The 17031-nt window shown below is 41.0% G+C and overlaps 1 protein-coding gene across 1 annotated transcript in view; it reads right to left on the bottom strand.

The window, feature by feature from the left end:
* cfap74 (cilia and flagella associated protein 74) overlaps nt 1-17031 on the bottom strand; it is a 404620-nt gene that overhangs the window by 197230 nt on the left and 190359 nt on the right. The window contains exons 9-10 of the mRNA XM_072244753.1: nt 5583-5693; nt 2846-2948 (exon numbers count right to left, since the gene is read on the bottom strand). Of these exons, the coding sequence (XP_072100854.1) occupies nt 2846-2948; nt 5583-5693 (214 nt within the window). The remainder of the gene's footprint in view (nt 1-2845; nt 2949-5582; nt 5694-17031) is intronic.

Here is a 17031-nt window from a genome sequence, read left to right as displayed (position 1 = left end):
CTTTCTGTATACATGTCAAGCTACAAGAATGTTCTATGTTCTCTACCTGCAAAAGTATAAGAATTCATTCAAACTCTGCGTGGCAACTGAGTCACTTTCAGTTCCTACACATAGATTGAATGAGTTCTTAGACTTTTGTTGGTAGAGTACATAGAATATAGAACATTCTAGTACAGTACAGGCCCTTCAGACCACGATGTTGTGCTGACCTTACCATAAGACTATAAGATATGGTCTTACTGTATAGAACCGACTCTAAGATCAATTTACCTCTTCCTTCCCACATAGCCCTCCAGTGTTCTATAATCCTTGTGCTTAACTATAAGATTCTTGAATGTCTCTAATGCATCTGCCTCTACCACCACTCCTGGCAGGGTCTTCCATGCAATCACCACTCTGTGTTAAAACAAGGGAATTCAGCAGGTCAGGCAGCATCAGTGGAGGAGAATAAACAGTCAATGTTTTGGGCCAAGACCCTTCATCAGGACTGGAAAGAAAGAAGGAAGATGACAGAATAAGAAGGTGAGGGAGTCAAAAATGTACAAGCTCGTAGATGCTAGGCGAAGGCAAGTGAGGGAGAAGGTGGGTGGTTGGGTGGGGGGAAGGATGAACTTAGAAGTTGGGAGATGAAAGGTGGAAAAGGTAAAGGGCTGAAGAAGAGATATGATAGGAGAGAATTGACTATGGGAGAAAGAGAAGATGGAGGGACACCAGATGGAGGTGATAGGCAGGTGAGGGGAAGAGAAGAGGGGGAGCCAGAATGGGGAATGGACAAAGAGGGAAGCAGAAGGGGGAGAAATTATCAGAAGTTAGGGAAATGGTTGTTCAGGCTGGAGGCTACCCAGATGAAATATGAGGTGTTGCTCCCTGAACTTGCTGATCTACTATCAAAAGGAGGAACAGAAGGACCTTAGGATCCACCAGCCATTGATCCCTCAAAAATGCTGCACAAGTTGATAGAGTGTTTAAGAAGGTATATGGTGTGTTGGCCTTCATTAGGTGAGAATCTGAGTTCAAGAGCTGTGATCCATGAGCTTTGAACCTGTTGATTCACCATCAATAGAAGGAACAGGGGAATCTTGGGGTCCACAGTCATTGATCCCTCATAGTGGCTGTGCAAGTTGGTAGGATGGTTAAGAACGAGTATGGTGTGTTTCCCTTCATTAGCCAGGGGATTGAGTTCAAGAACCATTAGGTAGTGCTTCAGGTCTATAAAGCTCTGGTTAGATCACAGTCGGAGTATTGTGTTCATTTCTGGTTGCCTCATTATAGAAAGCTTTAGAGAGGGTGTAGATGAGATTTACGAGGATACTGCCTACATTAGAGAGCATATCTTGGGGTATACAATAGGGTTTTCTCTTTGGAGTGGACGTGGATGAGAGAGGTGCATAAGATTATAAGAGGGATGGATAGAGTAGACAGCCAGAGAGACTTTTACCCAGGATGGAATGGCTAATATAAGAGGGCATAATTTTAAGGTGAATGGAAGCAAGTGTAGGGGGGATGTCAGAGAGTGGTGGATTGGTAGAATGCACTTCCAGGGATGGGTGAGGGTAGAGGCAGATCCATTAAGGACAATTAAGAAAGGCACATGAATGAGAGAAAAATTGAGGGCCATGTGGAAGTTAAAAATCAGATTGAGTAAATTAAGAGGTCGGCACAACATTGTGGGCCAAAGGTCCTATACTGTGCTGTACTGTTCTATATTCTATGTCAATATCCTGAGGTTCACCACTGACCAGCCACAGGAACAGGTCAGAGGCTGGCTACGCTACAGGGAGTCATGCATTTCCTGCCTTCCTTCCATCTAAAAGGCATGAATCAAGAGCATGGGAGAATATCCTTCACTGCTTGGCTGAGTGAAGTGTTAATAATTCCCAGTACCTCTCAGGACAGGCAGCCCACTGACTGACACCTCAAATTAGAAACATAGAAACGTAGAAAGTTACCCTAAACCTTCCTTCCCTTCCTCCACCAATGCAGGACACTTTGCCATGTCTGCACGGCAAAATGCTGTGGTGGTTCAACCCCCAGACCTTTCCAAGAGCATCTTCGAAAGCTGCAAACTCAGCCATTGAGAAGACCAAGGGCAGCAGCTACTTTTTCCAGCAGCGTCTTCTCATCAAGGAGGCGAGACAAGAGTCTGAAGACACACGCTCTATGTTTTAGGAACAGCTTCTGCCCCTTTGCCATCAGAGTTCTGAATAGACAATGAACTCCTGTTTCTCACTATTTTTTTTTCTTTTTGCATGGCTTTATATAGTGTATGTACATATATATATCTTATTGTAAGTTATAGTTTTTTTTAATATGCATTGCAATGTACTGCTGCCATAGAACAATAAATTTCATAACAAATGCTAGTGATATTAATTCTGATTCTGATCTTTCACACTTGCAATCTCGGCCACCAAGAATGCCAAGTACAACATCTACTTGTAAGCACTACCACCTGTAGGTAACCCTACATTATCATACACCATATTGGAGTTCCATCAATATCGCTGGCTCCCAGGAACATGCACCCAGGTCATGCTCTCTTCTTGTTGCTGCTATCAGGAAGAATCAGGATAGTTCTCAGGAATGGAACTCTTGTGTACTCCAGGGACTATCTGTATTCACTGTGGGAAATACCAGAATTTCATTTTGAAGTTGGAGCTCATCACTTAGGGAGATATGCATACAAAATACACCTGGAAAGTTGTTTAATCAATAAGGAAGTAAGATGTTATGATAGTAAACTATGTTATGGATTTTGATTGCCCTGTGATTAAACTTCTGTCAATTAATAAAAATGTTGCAATTTGGATCTCTTTATAAAGTTGGATATCAAAGCATCACTTACTTGGCTTAACTCGATGTTCTTCTTCAGTGACAGTACACTTTGCATTCTCTTCTCCAGATCTTCCCTTATCTGTAGTTCTTTTTCAGCTTGTTCTTTACGAACTCTAAATAAAGTAAGTTCTAATTTTAATAGATTATTTTTATAACTATTTCTATTCACACTCAGTGGTCTCTTTATTATGTACCTCCTGTACCTAATAAAGTAGCCACTGAGTGTATGTTTGTGATCTTATGCTGCAGTAGCCCATCCACTTCAAGATTCGATGTGTCATGCATTCAGAGATGTCCTTCTGCACACCACTATTGTAACGCATAGTTATTTGAGTTACTGTCACATCCCTGTCAGATTGAACCAGTCTGGCCATTAACCCCTGACCTCTCTCATTAACAAAGTGTTTCACCCACAGAACTGCCACTCACTGGATGTTGTTTTGTTTTCCACACCATTCTCTGTAAACTTGAGAGACTGTTGCACATAAAAAACCCAGGAAGCCAGCAGTTTCTAAAATACTCAAACCACCCCATCTGGCACCAACAATTATTCCATGGTCAAAGCTATTTAGATAACATTTCTTTCCAATTCTGATATTTGGTCTGAACAAAACTGAACCTGTTGACCAGGTCTGCATGCTTTTATGCATTAAGTTTCTGTCACATGATTGGCTGCTGAGATATTTGCATTAATGAGCAAGTGTACAAGTGTACCTAATAAAGTGGCCACTAAGAGTATACAGCATTAATTATGGTTTTTCATTTTATATTTATTTATTTATATAGCATTAATTTCTTCTCTGCACCATTCTTAGCAGGAGTAATTATCATTAAAATGGCCAGTATTAAATCAACAGTAACACTATTATGAAACTCTAGAAGCTTGTTAAATTTCTGGATCCTGCGCAGTTTTGATGGGTTCCATAAAGGGGGTTATGTTATAACCCAGCCTTGTTTTTTTTTAAGCACACGATATTGTTAGGGTGTATTCTGGATTTAGGGTAAATAACAAATATTAACTTCAGCAACCAACATTTAGACCTGAATGTGGATTGTAGATTAAGTTTAAAATGCAGCCTTGGACAATAGGTTTCTGGAGCTGTGCACACCTGTTAATTGAAAAGCAGACGATGCTGATTAACGTTCATTTTTGGTGATTCGAGTGTGGATGCAAAGAAGGAGGTGTGAACATTGTATGTAATTCAAAGGAAGCACTGTAGATAGATTGTAACTATAAAATTGTCCTGCTGCTACCTTTGATCTTTAGCATATAAAATGTCATGTATTATTGGGTCAAACAGGCCACTTCCTCCAAGGATATCTCACTTTGTTGAATAAAACACTTCTATATCAAATAGCTTTAGTGTCTCTTTGGTGACTTTGATCATGTTACAACAGATATCATACCATCTATGTGAACATGTTTATATTTATTCACACAGTTGAAAAGGGAGAGATTAATTTAGATATGCAGAGAGATAAACTTGTTGCTGAATGCAGGAGAAGTTTGCAAGCTCTCTGCAAATTTCCAGCTCAAATGGAAGATTCAGGGCACTAAGAGTAGAACATGATGAGTCTGAATGAGATAAAAAATGATAAACTTGTACATGGGAGATGAGTATTAAAATATAATCAGGAATAACTGGTTTAATTCAATTGGAAAAATCTTCCAAGTTTACCAGCTACCATTGGAAGTATTATAAAAAGCAAAGTGGCGGGGGGAGATCTCATTGAAAGACTTAGGTGTAGTGGACATGGAGAGGAAGTTCCCTATAGTGAGAGGGTCTAGGACCAGACAGCACAGCCTCAAAATAGAGGGATGTCCATTTACAACAGAGATGAGGAGCAATTTCTTTAGCCAGAAGATGGTGAATCTGTGGACTTCATTGCCACAGATGGTTGTGGAAGCCAAATCTTTAGGTATATTTAAATTGGAGGTTGAAAGCTTCTTGATTCGTCAGGGCATCAAAGGTTATCGGGAGAAGGCAGGAGGATGGGTTGAGAGGGATAATAAGTCTTTCTCTCTTTTTAAATCTTTTTATTAATTTTCCAAAATTATAAACAGAATAACAATATTGATACAGAGAGATTGGAATAATCTTATTGTTGATAAGCATGTACAAAAAAGATTTCAAATAATACAAGTATAATAGACTTCCAAACTCTTAATACAATTAATCATAGAGAAAAAAGAAATAAAAAGAAAAAAAATACAAAGAACCCCCCCCAAAACTAAATACTAAACCCAAAAAAGAAAGCAAACGGAACAAAACAAGGCTAGACCATTATCTTAAATCAAACACGTTCAGTAATGTCATCAACTCCGCTCCTCTATTCATATATTTTAAGTTAATAAGAAGGATTTGGAAAGGTCCAATTACATCATATGAAAATGTTGAATAAATGGTTTCCAAGTCTCTTCAAATTTAACCAAAGGATCAAAAATGTCACTTCTGATTTTTTCTAAATTTAATCATAATATAGCTTGGGAAAACCATTGAAATGTAGTAGGAGGATTGGTCTCGTTCCAGTTCAATAAAATGGATCTCCTGGCCATTAAAGTAACAAATGCGATCTTCCGACAAGCGGATAATAAGTCAGTCATGATGGAATGGCAGAGCTGAGTTGATGGGCCAAGTGTCCCAATACTGTTCCTATGTCTTATGATGTTATAAAATCACTACAAGTAGAATTCTTATAAATATGACTAATTCTCTGTTTGATCTAGTCCTGTCTTGCAGTTTTACCTAGCCATGGATTCCTTCAGAAACTGCATTGCCTTCTGATTGTACTGCTTTGCCTTCTCCACTGCTTTCTTGTCTTCTAGTTCTTGATCTTTAACATATTTTATGTGTTTCCTATAGAGAGAACATAATAAATATCAGCATTACAATTTCAGCCACCTATTCCCAAGAATATTAACAGTCCTAACAATCACTGGAGAGCCATGCCAGACAACTTTTAAGGCTTGAAGCCAACATATAACTTAGAACCTTATTTAGTTCACAAATCTTTCAACAGTTACATTATCCCTTTATTCCTTTGTATTATGTATTGAGTTGAACTGCTGCTGCTAAGCTAACAAATCTCACGTCACATGCCAGTGATAATAAACCTGAATCTGATTCTGATTCTGATCTGCTGAGTTCCTCCAGCATTTCGTATATCTGCTGTTCTGTTTTTCCAGCATCTGCAGAAATTCTTCCCTTTATAATTTTAGCTGTAGTTGTATATATTGCAATTACTCCTTACTCTATACATTTTTACTTTTAAATACACTGAAAATGCTGGCAGCAATAACATATGACGGCAAAAAAGAGAATCTGGTTTAAGTTTTGCCCAGTTTTCCCCAAAATTCAAAGTTCAAAATAAATGTATTATCAGAGTCATATATGTCACCATATACAATCCTGTGATTCATTTTCTTGCGGACATGAACAGTAAGTCCAATAAACGTAATAGAATCAATGAAAGACCGCACCCAACAGGACGGACAAACAGCCAATATGCAAACGAGAACAAACTGTGCAAATACAAAAGAAAAAGAAAGAAACAATAATAAATAAACAAACAAAGAAATAAAAAAATAAATGTCGAGAACATGAGATGAACAGCCCATAGATTATGGAAACAGTTCAGTGATGGGCAAGAGAAAATGAGTTAATTTATCCCCACTGGTTCAAGGGCCTCATGGATGAGGGATAATAACGGTTCCTGAACCTGGTAATGTGGCTCCTGTACCTGAAAAGAGAGAATGCCTGGGTGGTGGGGGTCCTTAGTGATGGGTTCTGCCTTCCTATGACAGCACTCCATGTAGGTGTGCTCAATGTTGGGGAAGGCTTTATCTAGGATGGACTGGGCAGTACTTTTTGTAGGATTTTCTGTCAAGGACATTGATGATTCCATACCAGGCTATGATACAACCAGTCAATATACTCTCCATCACTCATCTACAGAAGTTTGTCAAAGCTTTAGATTTCATGCCGAATCTTAGCAAACTTCTAAGGAAGTAGAGGTGCTGCCATGCTTTCTTTGTAATTGTATTTACGTGCTGATCCTCTGAAATAATAACACTAAGGAATTTAAAATTGCTGACCGTCAAACAGAAACCAAGCATGACCTAAAGCCGATGACCCACTTACTTACACTCCATTTTCTCCTGACTACGGAAGTTAATATCATCTCCAACTTTTTACTAAATGTTTCAATGTCAAGAGGCTGTAGGTGTAATAATGTATAATTAGATAATTAGTTTGAGTGACATACTGCTCCATCTATTTTTATAGGATGGTTATTAGGTTCAGCACCTATTCCTAAATCCCAGAGGCTGACATTTTGTGGAAGCAGATGGACTCTTCTGACCTTTGGTGGAGGACTGCCCTTGGGTGCTTTGTGGTTCAGCTGCTTACAGACAGACAGAATTTTTATTTCTAGCACTTGCTGAGTTTGGCAGATTGGCCAGTTGGTAAGGCAACAAACTGACTTTTAGAATGCAAACATTTCCTGATTTAGTCCATAAAGAGAAAACTGTGCCAAGAACCAGGCTGGTTACAAAAGAATCAGAGGGAGATGAAAATTAAAATAGAAGAGACAAAAAGTACAAATGAGAAATGATTAGCTTAATGGGAATTCATAAGAGCTACGGAGGTAAATAATCAAAGGCAGTACATGGTAATAGAGCTTTGACCAATGACCAAACTGGACAACAGATGTTCGAAAGGAGGGGATTTCACTCAGGTCCACTGCCCGAGTAGAAAAAGGGTAATTGAGCTTATACTAACGACCAAACCAGCGATTGGCATTGATTAGTAAGAGCAAATTAAAGGAAAGCGGGGCAAGTGCAGCGGCCACTGCCGCAGCAGCTGTCATCTAAGTCAGCAGAGTCAGAGTGGTGATCTTGAAGCCTTAGCACTTCAAGGCTTTGGGAGCAGATGCTTCAGTCAGAGAGGGCAAAAAGAAGAAAAGCTCAAGCTTAAGATTTTTTCCCTTCCCTTCCCTTCTTTACATCTGCTCAGCTCGAACAGTAGAGATGCTAGGCAGGATAGCTGGATGTCCTTCTTGAGGGATGTGGGAAGACAGTATCCCTGATGACTACAACTGCAAGAAGTGCATCCAACTGCAGCTTCTAACAATCAGCGTTAAGGAGTTGGAGCTGGAACTGGATGAAGTCCGGATGATTCAGGAGGCTGAAGGGTTGATAGACAGGACATATAGAGAGGTAGTTAACCCAAGGTAAAGGACACAGGAAACTGGGTGACAGTCAGGAAGGGGAAAGGATTTAAGGAGCCAGTGCAGAGTACCTCCCTGTGGCCACCCCCCTCAACAACATTATTATCACATTGGATATTGTTGGGGGCTGGGGGTTAACCTAACGGAGGAAAGTCACAGAGAATGCGTCTCTATCACTGAGTCTGGTTCTGTGACTGAGAAGGGAAGTGGGGAGAAGAGGCACGCTATGGTGATAGGAGATTCGTTAGTTAGGGGAACGGGAGGTTCTGTGGGTGAGTACAAGATTCCTGGATGGTATGTTGCCTCCCAGGTACCAGGACCGAGTCCTCAGCATTCTTAAGTTTGGGGGGGGAATGACCAGAGGGTGTCATGTTGGTACAAATGACATAGGAAGGAGGAGTGCTGAGGTTCTGCATAGGAAGTTCAAGGAGTTAGATACTAAGTTAAAGGGCAGGACCTCCAGCATTGTAATCTCAGGATTGTACCCATGCCACGTGGGAGTGAGGCCAGAACTAGGAATGTTATACAGTTTAATAGACAGAAACATAGAAACATAGAAAACCTACAGCACAATACAGGCCCTTCGGCCCACAAAGCTGTGTTGAACATGTCCTTACCTGAGAAATTACCTAGGGTTACCCACAGACCTCTATTTTTCTGAGCTCCATGTACCTGTCCAGGAGTTTCTTAAAAGACCCCATCATATCCATCTCCACCACCATCGCCACCAGCCCATTCCACGCACTCACCACTCTCTGCGTAAAAAATCTACCCCGACATCTCCTCCGTACCTGCTTCCAAGCTCCTTAAAACTGTGCCTTCTCATGCTAGCCATTCCAGCCCTGGGAAAAAGCCTCTGACTACCCACACGATCAATGCCTCTCATCATCTTGTACACCTCTATCAGGTCACTTCTCATCCTCCGTCTCTCTAAGGAAAAAAGGCCGAGTTCACTCAACCTATTCTCGTAACGCATGCTCCCCGATCCAGGCAACATCCTTGTAAATCTCCTCTGCACCGTTTCTATCATTTCCACATCCTTCCTATAATGATGCGACCAGAATTGAGCACAGTACTCCAAGTGGGGTCTGATCAGGGTCCTATATGGCGGCAGCATTACCTCTTGTCTCCTAAACTCAGTCCCACGATTGATGAAGGCCAGTGTACTGTATGCTTTCTTAGCCACAGAGTCAACCTGAGCAGCAGCTTTGAGTGTCCTATGGACTTGGACCCCAAGATCCCTCTGATCCTCCACACTGCCAAGAGTCTTACCATTAATACTATATTCTGCCATCATATTTGACCTACAAAAATGAACCACCTCACATTTATCTGGGTTGAACTCCATCTGCCACTTCTCAACCTAGCTTTGTATCCTATCAATGTCCTGCTGTAACCTCTGACAGCCCTCCATACTATCCACAACACTCCCAACCTTTGATGGCTAAGGAGTTGGTGTAGGAGGGAGGGCATAAGATTTTTGGATAATTGGGTTCTCTTCCAGGGAAGGTGGGACCTCTGCAGAAAGGACAGTTTGCACCTGAACTGGAGGGGGACTAATATTCTAGCGGGAGGTTTGTTAATGCTGCAACAGTGGGGTTTAAACTAGAGTTGCAGGGGGATGGGAACCAGAGTGCCAGTACAGTTAGCAGTTAGTTGAGAGGTTGTAGAAACAGATGCTGCTAAAACCTCCGACAAAGTCAGGAATCAAAAGATTGAGCATGATGCATCTAGTGTCCTGAGCTGCCTATATTTTAATGCAAGGACTATTGTAGGAAAGGAAGGTGAGCTCAGGGCATGGATCAACACCTGGAATTATGATATTGTAGCCACTAGTGAGACTTGGACGCAAAGGGCCAGAACTGGCAGCTCAGTGACTGATTTAGTTTTTAAAGAATGGGACAGGCTGGGTATTAAATGTTTTTGGGATCTGTTTGTTGGAGGAAATCTTTTCTCACTTGAGCAATTGTCAGCTAAATATAGCTTACCCAAAACTCACTTTTTTAGATATCTACAAATCAGAGACTTTCTAAGATCTCAATAATGCACATTTCCTATAAGCTCAGACAAGAACTTACTAGACGTAATTTTTAATTTGACACCTTTTCATAATGGTTCAATATCTAATATTTATGGTATGTTACTGGAGACGAGGAATGTTCCTTTAGACAAAATTAAGAATCTCTGGGAACAAGATTTACAGACATCATTATCTGAGGAAACTTGGAATGAAATTTTTAAACTGGTTAATACTTCATCGCAATGTTCTCGCCATTCCCTCATACAATTTAAGGTCCATATGACTAAAGATAAGCTACCTCGTTTTTATTCGGATATACCTCCCTACTGTGACAGATGTAATAATGGAGAAGCTTCATTAGTTCATATGTTTTGGACTTGTCCATATCTTGAAAAATATTGGAAGGAAGTTTTTCAAACCTTTTCTTTACTTTTCAAAGTCAATTTTAAGCCTAATCCTCTGAAGGCCCTATTCAGTATTGTTGCAGGACAAGATATCAAGCTGAAGACATCTGATTTACATATTTTGGCCTTTAGCTCTCTTATAGCTAGGAGGGCACTTTTGTTTAAATGGAAAAATGTTTTTCCTCCTACTCATGCTCAAAGGTTATGCAACGTTGTGTCATGCTTAGATTTAGAGAAGATTCGTTGTTCAATTTCTGAATCTCGTCAAGACTTTCAAACATTGTAGGGACCCTTTCTGAATTATTTTCAAAACTTTCAAAACCCTCAATTCATTGTTTAAATTCAGATGTTGGCTATTATTAATTTTTTATTATACGAGAAGGTATTTTACCTTTTTTCTCCTTAATAAACAGCTTCGGTCTTGGTAGGTGTTAGACTCTTTTTTTGTAATAAATTAGTATATTTCAATATAACTATTGACTAACTTACATGAATATGGGGTAATGAGATTGTTATTATGAATACATATAATGTAATTGCTAGTTTCTTTAGGTATGTGAAGAGAAGGAAGATGGTTAAGAACAATGCTGGGCCCTTGAAGAATGAATTGGGAGAAATTGTTATGGGAAACAGAGAAATGGCAGACGAATTTAATAAGTACTTTGGATCTGTCTTCACTAGGGAAGACACAAGCAATCTCCCAGATGTATGGATGGGCCAAGGACATAGGGTAACAGAGGAACTGAAACAGATTGACATTAGGAAGGAAACGGTGATGAGTAGACTGATGGGACTGAAGGCTAAAAAATCCCCAGGTCCAGATGGTCTGCATCCTAGGGTACTAAAGGAGGTGGCTCTGGAAATTGTGGATGCATTGGTGATCATTTTCCAATGTTCCTGAGGATTGGCGAATGGCTAATATTATCCCACTTTTTAAGAAAGGAGGGAGGGAGAAAACAGAGAACTATCGCCCTGTTAGTCTAACATCAGTAGTGGGGAAGATGCTAGAGTCCATTATTAAAGATGAAATAGCGGCATATCTTGATAGCAGTGATAAGATTGGGCCGAGCCAGCATGGATTTACCAAGGGCAAATCATGCTGGACTAATCTATTGGAGTTTTTTGAGGATGTAACCAGGAAGATAGACGTGGGAGATCCAGTGGATGTGGTGTACCTTGACCTTCAGAAGGCATTTGATAAGGTACCACATAGGAGATTGGTGGGTAAAATCAGAGCTCATGGCATTGGGGGGAGGATATTGACATGGATAGAAAACTGGTTGGCAGATAGAAAGCAAAGGGTAGCAGTGAATGGGTGTTTCTCGGAATGGCAGGTGGTGACTATTGGGGTGCCACAGGGCTCGGTATTGGGACCACAGCTGTTTACGATTTACGTCAATGATTTAGAGGAAGGCATTGTGAATAACATCAGCAAGTTTGCTGATGATACTAAGCTGGGTGGCAGTGTGACATGTGATGAGGATGTTAGGAGAATTCAAGGTGACTTGGATATGCTGGGTGAGTGGGCAGAAACTTGGCAGATGGCGTTTAATGTGAATAAGTGTGAGGTTATTCACTTTGGGAGCAAGAACAGGAAGGCAGATTATTATCTGAACGGTGTGGAGTTAGGTAAGGGAGAAATACAAAGAGATCTAGGAGTACTTGTTCATCAGTCTCTGAAGGTGAATGAGCAAGTGCAGCAGGCAGTGAAGAAGGCTAATGGAATGTTGGCCTTTATTACAAAGGGAATTGAGTACAAGAGCAAGGAAATCCTTTTGCATTTGTACAGGGTCCTGGTGAGACCACACCTGGAGTATTGTATACAGTTTTGGTCTCCAGGGTTAAGGAAGGACATCCTGGCTGTGGAGGAGGTGCAGCGTAGGTTCACTAGGTTAATTCCTGGGACGTCCGGACTGTCCGGACTGTCTAAGAGAGGTTAGAGAGACTGGGCTTGTACACGCTGGAATTAAGGAGATTGAGGGGGGATCTGATTGAGACATATAAGATTATTAAGGGATTGGACAAGATAGAGGCAGGAAATATGTTCCACATGCTGGGAGAGTCCAGTACCAGAGGGCATGGTTTAAGAATAAGGGGTAGGTCATTTAGGACAGAGTTGAGGAGGAACTTCTCCCAGAGAGTTGTGGAGGTGTGGAACACGCTGCCTCAGAAGACAGTGGAAGTCAATTCTCTAGATGCTTTCAAGAAGGAGCTAGATAGGTATCTTAAGGATAGGGGAATCAAGGGTTATGGGGACAAGGCAGGAACCGGGTATTGATAGTAGATGATCAGCCATGATCTCAGAATGGCGGTGCAGGCTCAAAGGGCCAAATGGTCTACTTCTGCACCTATTGTCTATTGTTTTTAAAGCTCTTTTTTTGACCTTTTATATATACTTTCTTGCACTCTGTATTCTTCTATGTAGAAACTAATAAAAATATTGAAAAGACGTGACAGAGCAGGAGGGATTAAGGGAGGAGAAGTGGCATTACTTGACAGAGTAAATGTCGTGGCAGTGCTCTGATAAGACAGACTTGAGAACTTGACTAGTGAGGTGTTATGGATGAACTGAGGAATAAGAATGGTATGACCATATTTAGAGTTAAAGTCTGTCCCAAGCCTTGTGGCCCAACAGGCCAGTGCTTATGCTGGTTTCTGTGGCGTGAAGCGACTGAGAGTACGAGACTCCCCCCCCACCCTCCGGATAGGATGCCAGTCTATCACGAGGTTAACCCCCAGCATTTGCCGGTACCCATTTTCAGCTGTGTGGGCTGGAGCAGTGTGTGGTTAAGTGCCTTGCACCTTCAGATTGTGAGCCCAACGCCCTAACCACTTGGCCACACGACACACATGACCATATTAGTGGGGCTATATTACAGACCACTCAACAGTCCTAGGGATTTTGAGGAACAAATTTGTAAAGAGATCACAGACAGTTGCAAGAAACATAAGGTTGTTACAGTAGATTAATTTAAGTTTTCACATATTGACTGGGAATCTCATACTGTAAAAAGAGGAGTTCTTCAAATCTGTTCAGGAATGTTTCCTTCAGCAGTCTGTAGAAGTCCGAGAATGTGTGGTACTTGATCTGCTTCTTGGCAATGTGAGGACAGGTAACAGAAGTTTGTGCAGGGGAACACTTTGCATCGAGTGACCAGAACGCCATTTAGTTTTAAAGTAAATATGCAAAAAGATAGGTCTGGTTCATGGGTTGAGGAATTTGAGAAGGCCAATTTTGATGGTATCAGAAATGATCCGGCCAGTGTGGATTGGGACAGGCTGTTTTCTAGAACAGGTGTACTTGGTAAGTGGGAGGTGTTCAAAAACTAAACTTTGAAAGTACAGTGCTCCTGTGTGCCTGTCAAAACGAAAGGTAAAGACCATAAGATATAGGAGCAGAATTAGGCTGTTAGGCCTATCCAGTTTGCTCCGCTATTTCATCGTCGCTGATCCAATTTCTCTCTCAGCTCCAGTCTCCTACGTCTCACCCTATCCCTTCACGCTCTGACCAATTAAGAATCTATGAACCTCTGGCTTAAATATACATAAAGACTTGGCCTCCACGGCTGCCTGTAACAGAGAGTTCCACAGATTCACCACTCTGGCTGAAGAAAATCTCCATTCAAAAAGGACATCCCTCTATTCTGAGGCTGTGTTCTCTGGTCTTACACTCTCTCATCATAGGAAACATCCTCTCCACATCCACTCTATCAAGGCCTTTCACCATTCGATAGGTTCCATTGAGCTCAACCTTCATTCTTCTGAATTTGAGTGAATATAGGCCCAGAGTCATCAAACACTCTTCATATGATAAGCTATTCAATCCTGGAATCATTTTTTGGAACCTCCTTTGAACCCTCTCCAGTTTCAGCATATTTATTCTAAGATAAGGGGCCCAAAACTGCTCACAATACACTAAGTGAGAGCTCACCAGTGCTTTATAAAGTCTCAACATTACATCCTTGCTTCCAGTTGAAGGACACAATTTTAACTGGATGACATCCAGAATCTTGACTCGAGCAGGATCAAGAAAAGAATGAGAATTTCTCAAAGCACAGTTCCCTACAGAAGGATCCATCGACAAACTCAGATCCAGTATATGAACACTTAGGAGAAAAGAGGAACAATGATAACAATCAACGAATTGGCAGTAATCTCCGGACCTGGATAACAAAGCAAACACTTCCAGCAGGCCTCCCTTGAAACCAGCCATTCAGAATCTTCTACTGCTAAACTGTTTATAGTGTTTTGAAACAAAAAATCAGGTCACAACATCGAATCATTATCCATTTGGGCCCCAGAGGTGTATATAAGCCAACATTCTGAGGAGACAACAAACCAACTGCAGAATAACGATGGCTTCTCGATCGGAGCTGAAATGTCTGCAAACATTTTGCCAAGCTCAGCAATCAACCAAACTTCCACATTTTAGTCCTCTTGAAATGAATGCTAACATTGCATTTGCCCACCTCACCACAGACTCAACCTGCAAATTAACCTTTAGAGATACCTGCACAATGACTCCTAAGTCCCCTTAAACATCAGTTTTTTTCGTATTTTCTTTCCATTTAGAAAATAGTCAACCCTTTCATTTCTTCTACCAAAGTGCATGACTATACACTTCCCGACACTATATTTCATCTGCCAAGGGTTTTGGCCTGAAACGTCAACTGTACTCTTTTCCATAGATGCTGCCTGTCCTGCTGAGTTCCTCCAGCATTTTGTGTGTGTTGCTTGGATTTCTAGTATCTGCAGATTTTCTCTTGTCTATATTTCATCTGCCACTTCTTTGCCCATTTTCCTAATACGTCTAAGTCCTTCTGAAGCCTATTTCCTGAAAACCACCTACCCCTCTGCCTATCTTCATATCGTCTGTGAACTTTGCAACAAGTCCATCAATTCCATCATCCAAATCATTGATATATAATGTAAACAGAATCAGTCCCAACACAGACCCCTGTGGAACAACACTAGACACTGGCAGTCAACCAGAAAAGGCTCTGTTTATTCCTACTCTTGTCTCCTGCCAATCAGCCACTGCTTTATCAATGTTAGAATCTTTCCTGAAATACCATGGGCTTGTGGTTTGTTAAGCAGCCTCACGTGTGGCACCTTGTCAAAGGCTTTCTGAAAATTCAAGTACACGACATCAACCTATTCTCCTTTGTCTATCCTGCTCGTTATTTTTCAAAGAATTTCAGCAGATCTGTCAGGCAAGATTTTCCCTTGAGGAAACCATACTGATGTCAGACTAACTGGCCTATAAATTCCTTTCTTCTGCCTTCTTAAAGAGTAGTGTGACATTTGCAATTTTCCCCTCTTCCAGAACCATTCCAGAATCTAGTGATTCCTGAAAGATCATTACAAATGCCTCCATGATCACTTCGGCCTCCTTTTTCAATCCTGGGGTGAACACCGTCTGGTACAAGTGACTCATCTACCTTCAGACCTTCCAGTTTCCCACACTTCATGTCACCTGACACATGGAACTTCCACCATACTGCTATGCCTAACCCTACGAGATGGCTTTTTAGAGCAGCTTATCATTGAGCCTGCTAGGGGATCAGCCATACTGTATTGGGTGTTATGTAATGAACTGAAGGTTATTAGGGAGCTTAAGGTAAAAGAACCCTTAGGAGACAGTGATCACAATATGATTAAGTTTAACTTGAAATTTGATAGGGAGAAAGTAAGGTCTTACATAGCAGTATTTCAGTGGAGTAAAGGAAATTACAGTGGTATAAAAAAGGAGTTGGCCAAAGAAAATTGAAAGGAAATGCCTGCAGAGCAGCAATGGCTTGAGTTTCTGGGAAAAAATGAGGAAGGTGCAGGATAGATGTATCCCAAAAACAAAGAAATATTCAAATCGTGAAATAGTACAACCGTGGCTGACAAGGGAAGTCAAAACTAAAGTAAATGCAAAAGAGATGGCATACAACAAAGCAAAAATTAGTGGGAAGATAAGGATTGGGAATCTTTTAAAAACCTACAGAAAACAATGAAAAGATTCATTAGGAGGTAAGAGATGAAATATGAAAGCAAGCTAGCAAACATCAAGTAAAACACACAAAATGCTGGTGGAACGCAGCAGGCCAGACAGCATCCATAGGAAGAAGCACAGTCGACATTGCCTGACGAAGGGTCTCGGCCCGAAACGTTGACTGTGTTTCTTCCTATGAATGCTGTCTGGCCTGCTGCGTTCCACCAGCATTTTGTGTGTGTTGTTTGAATTTCCAGCATCTGTAGATCTCCTCATGTTTGCGTTAGCAAAAATCAAGATGGATAGAAAAAATCTTTTCAAGTACAACAAAGATAAAAGAGAGTTGAAAGTGGATATAGGACCACTAAAAAATGAGGCTGAAGAAATAATAACAGGGGACAAGAGAATGGCAGATGAACTCAATACGTATTTTGCATCAGTCATCACTGTGGAAGACAGTAGCAGTGTGCCAGGGGTTGAAGGTGGGAGGGAAGAAAAGTGAGTGCAGGGAGAAGATGCTCAAAAAGCTGGAAAACCAAAGAGTACATAAGTCCCAGAGCAAA

Source organism: Mobula birostris, chromosome 27 (genome assembly GCF_030028105.1).
Source record: "Mobula birostris isolate sMobBir1 chromosome 27, sMobBir1.hap1, whole genome shotgun sequence".
Classification (NCBI taxonomy): domain Eukaryota; kingdom Metazoa; phylum Chordata; class Chondrichthyes; order Myliobatiformes; family Myliobatidae; genus Mobula; species Mobula birostris.
This window is presented reverse-complemented; position numbering and strand designations above follow the sequence as displayed.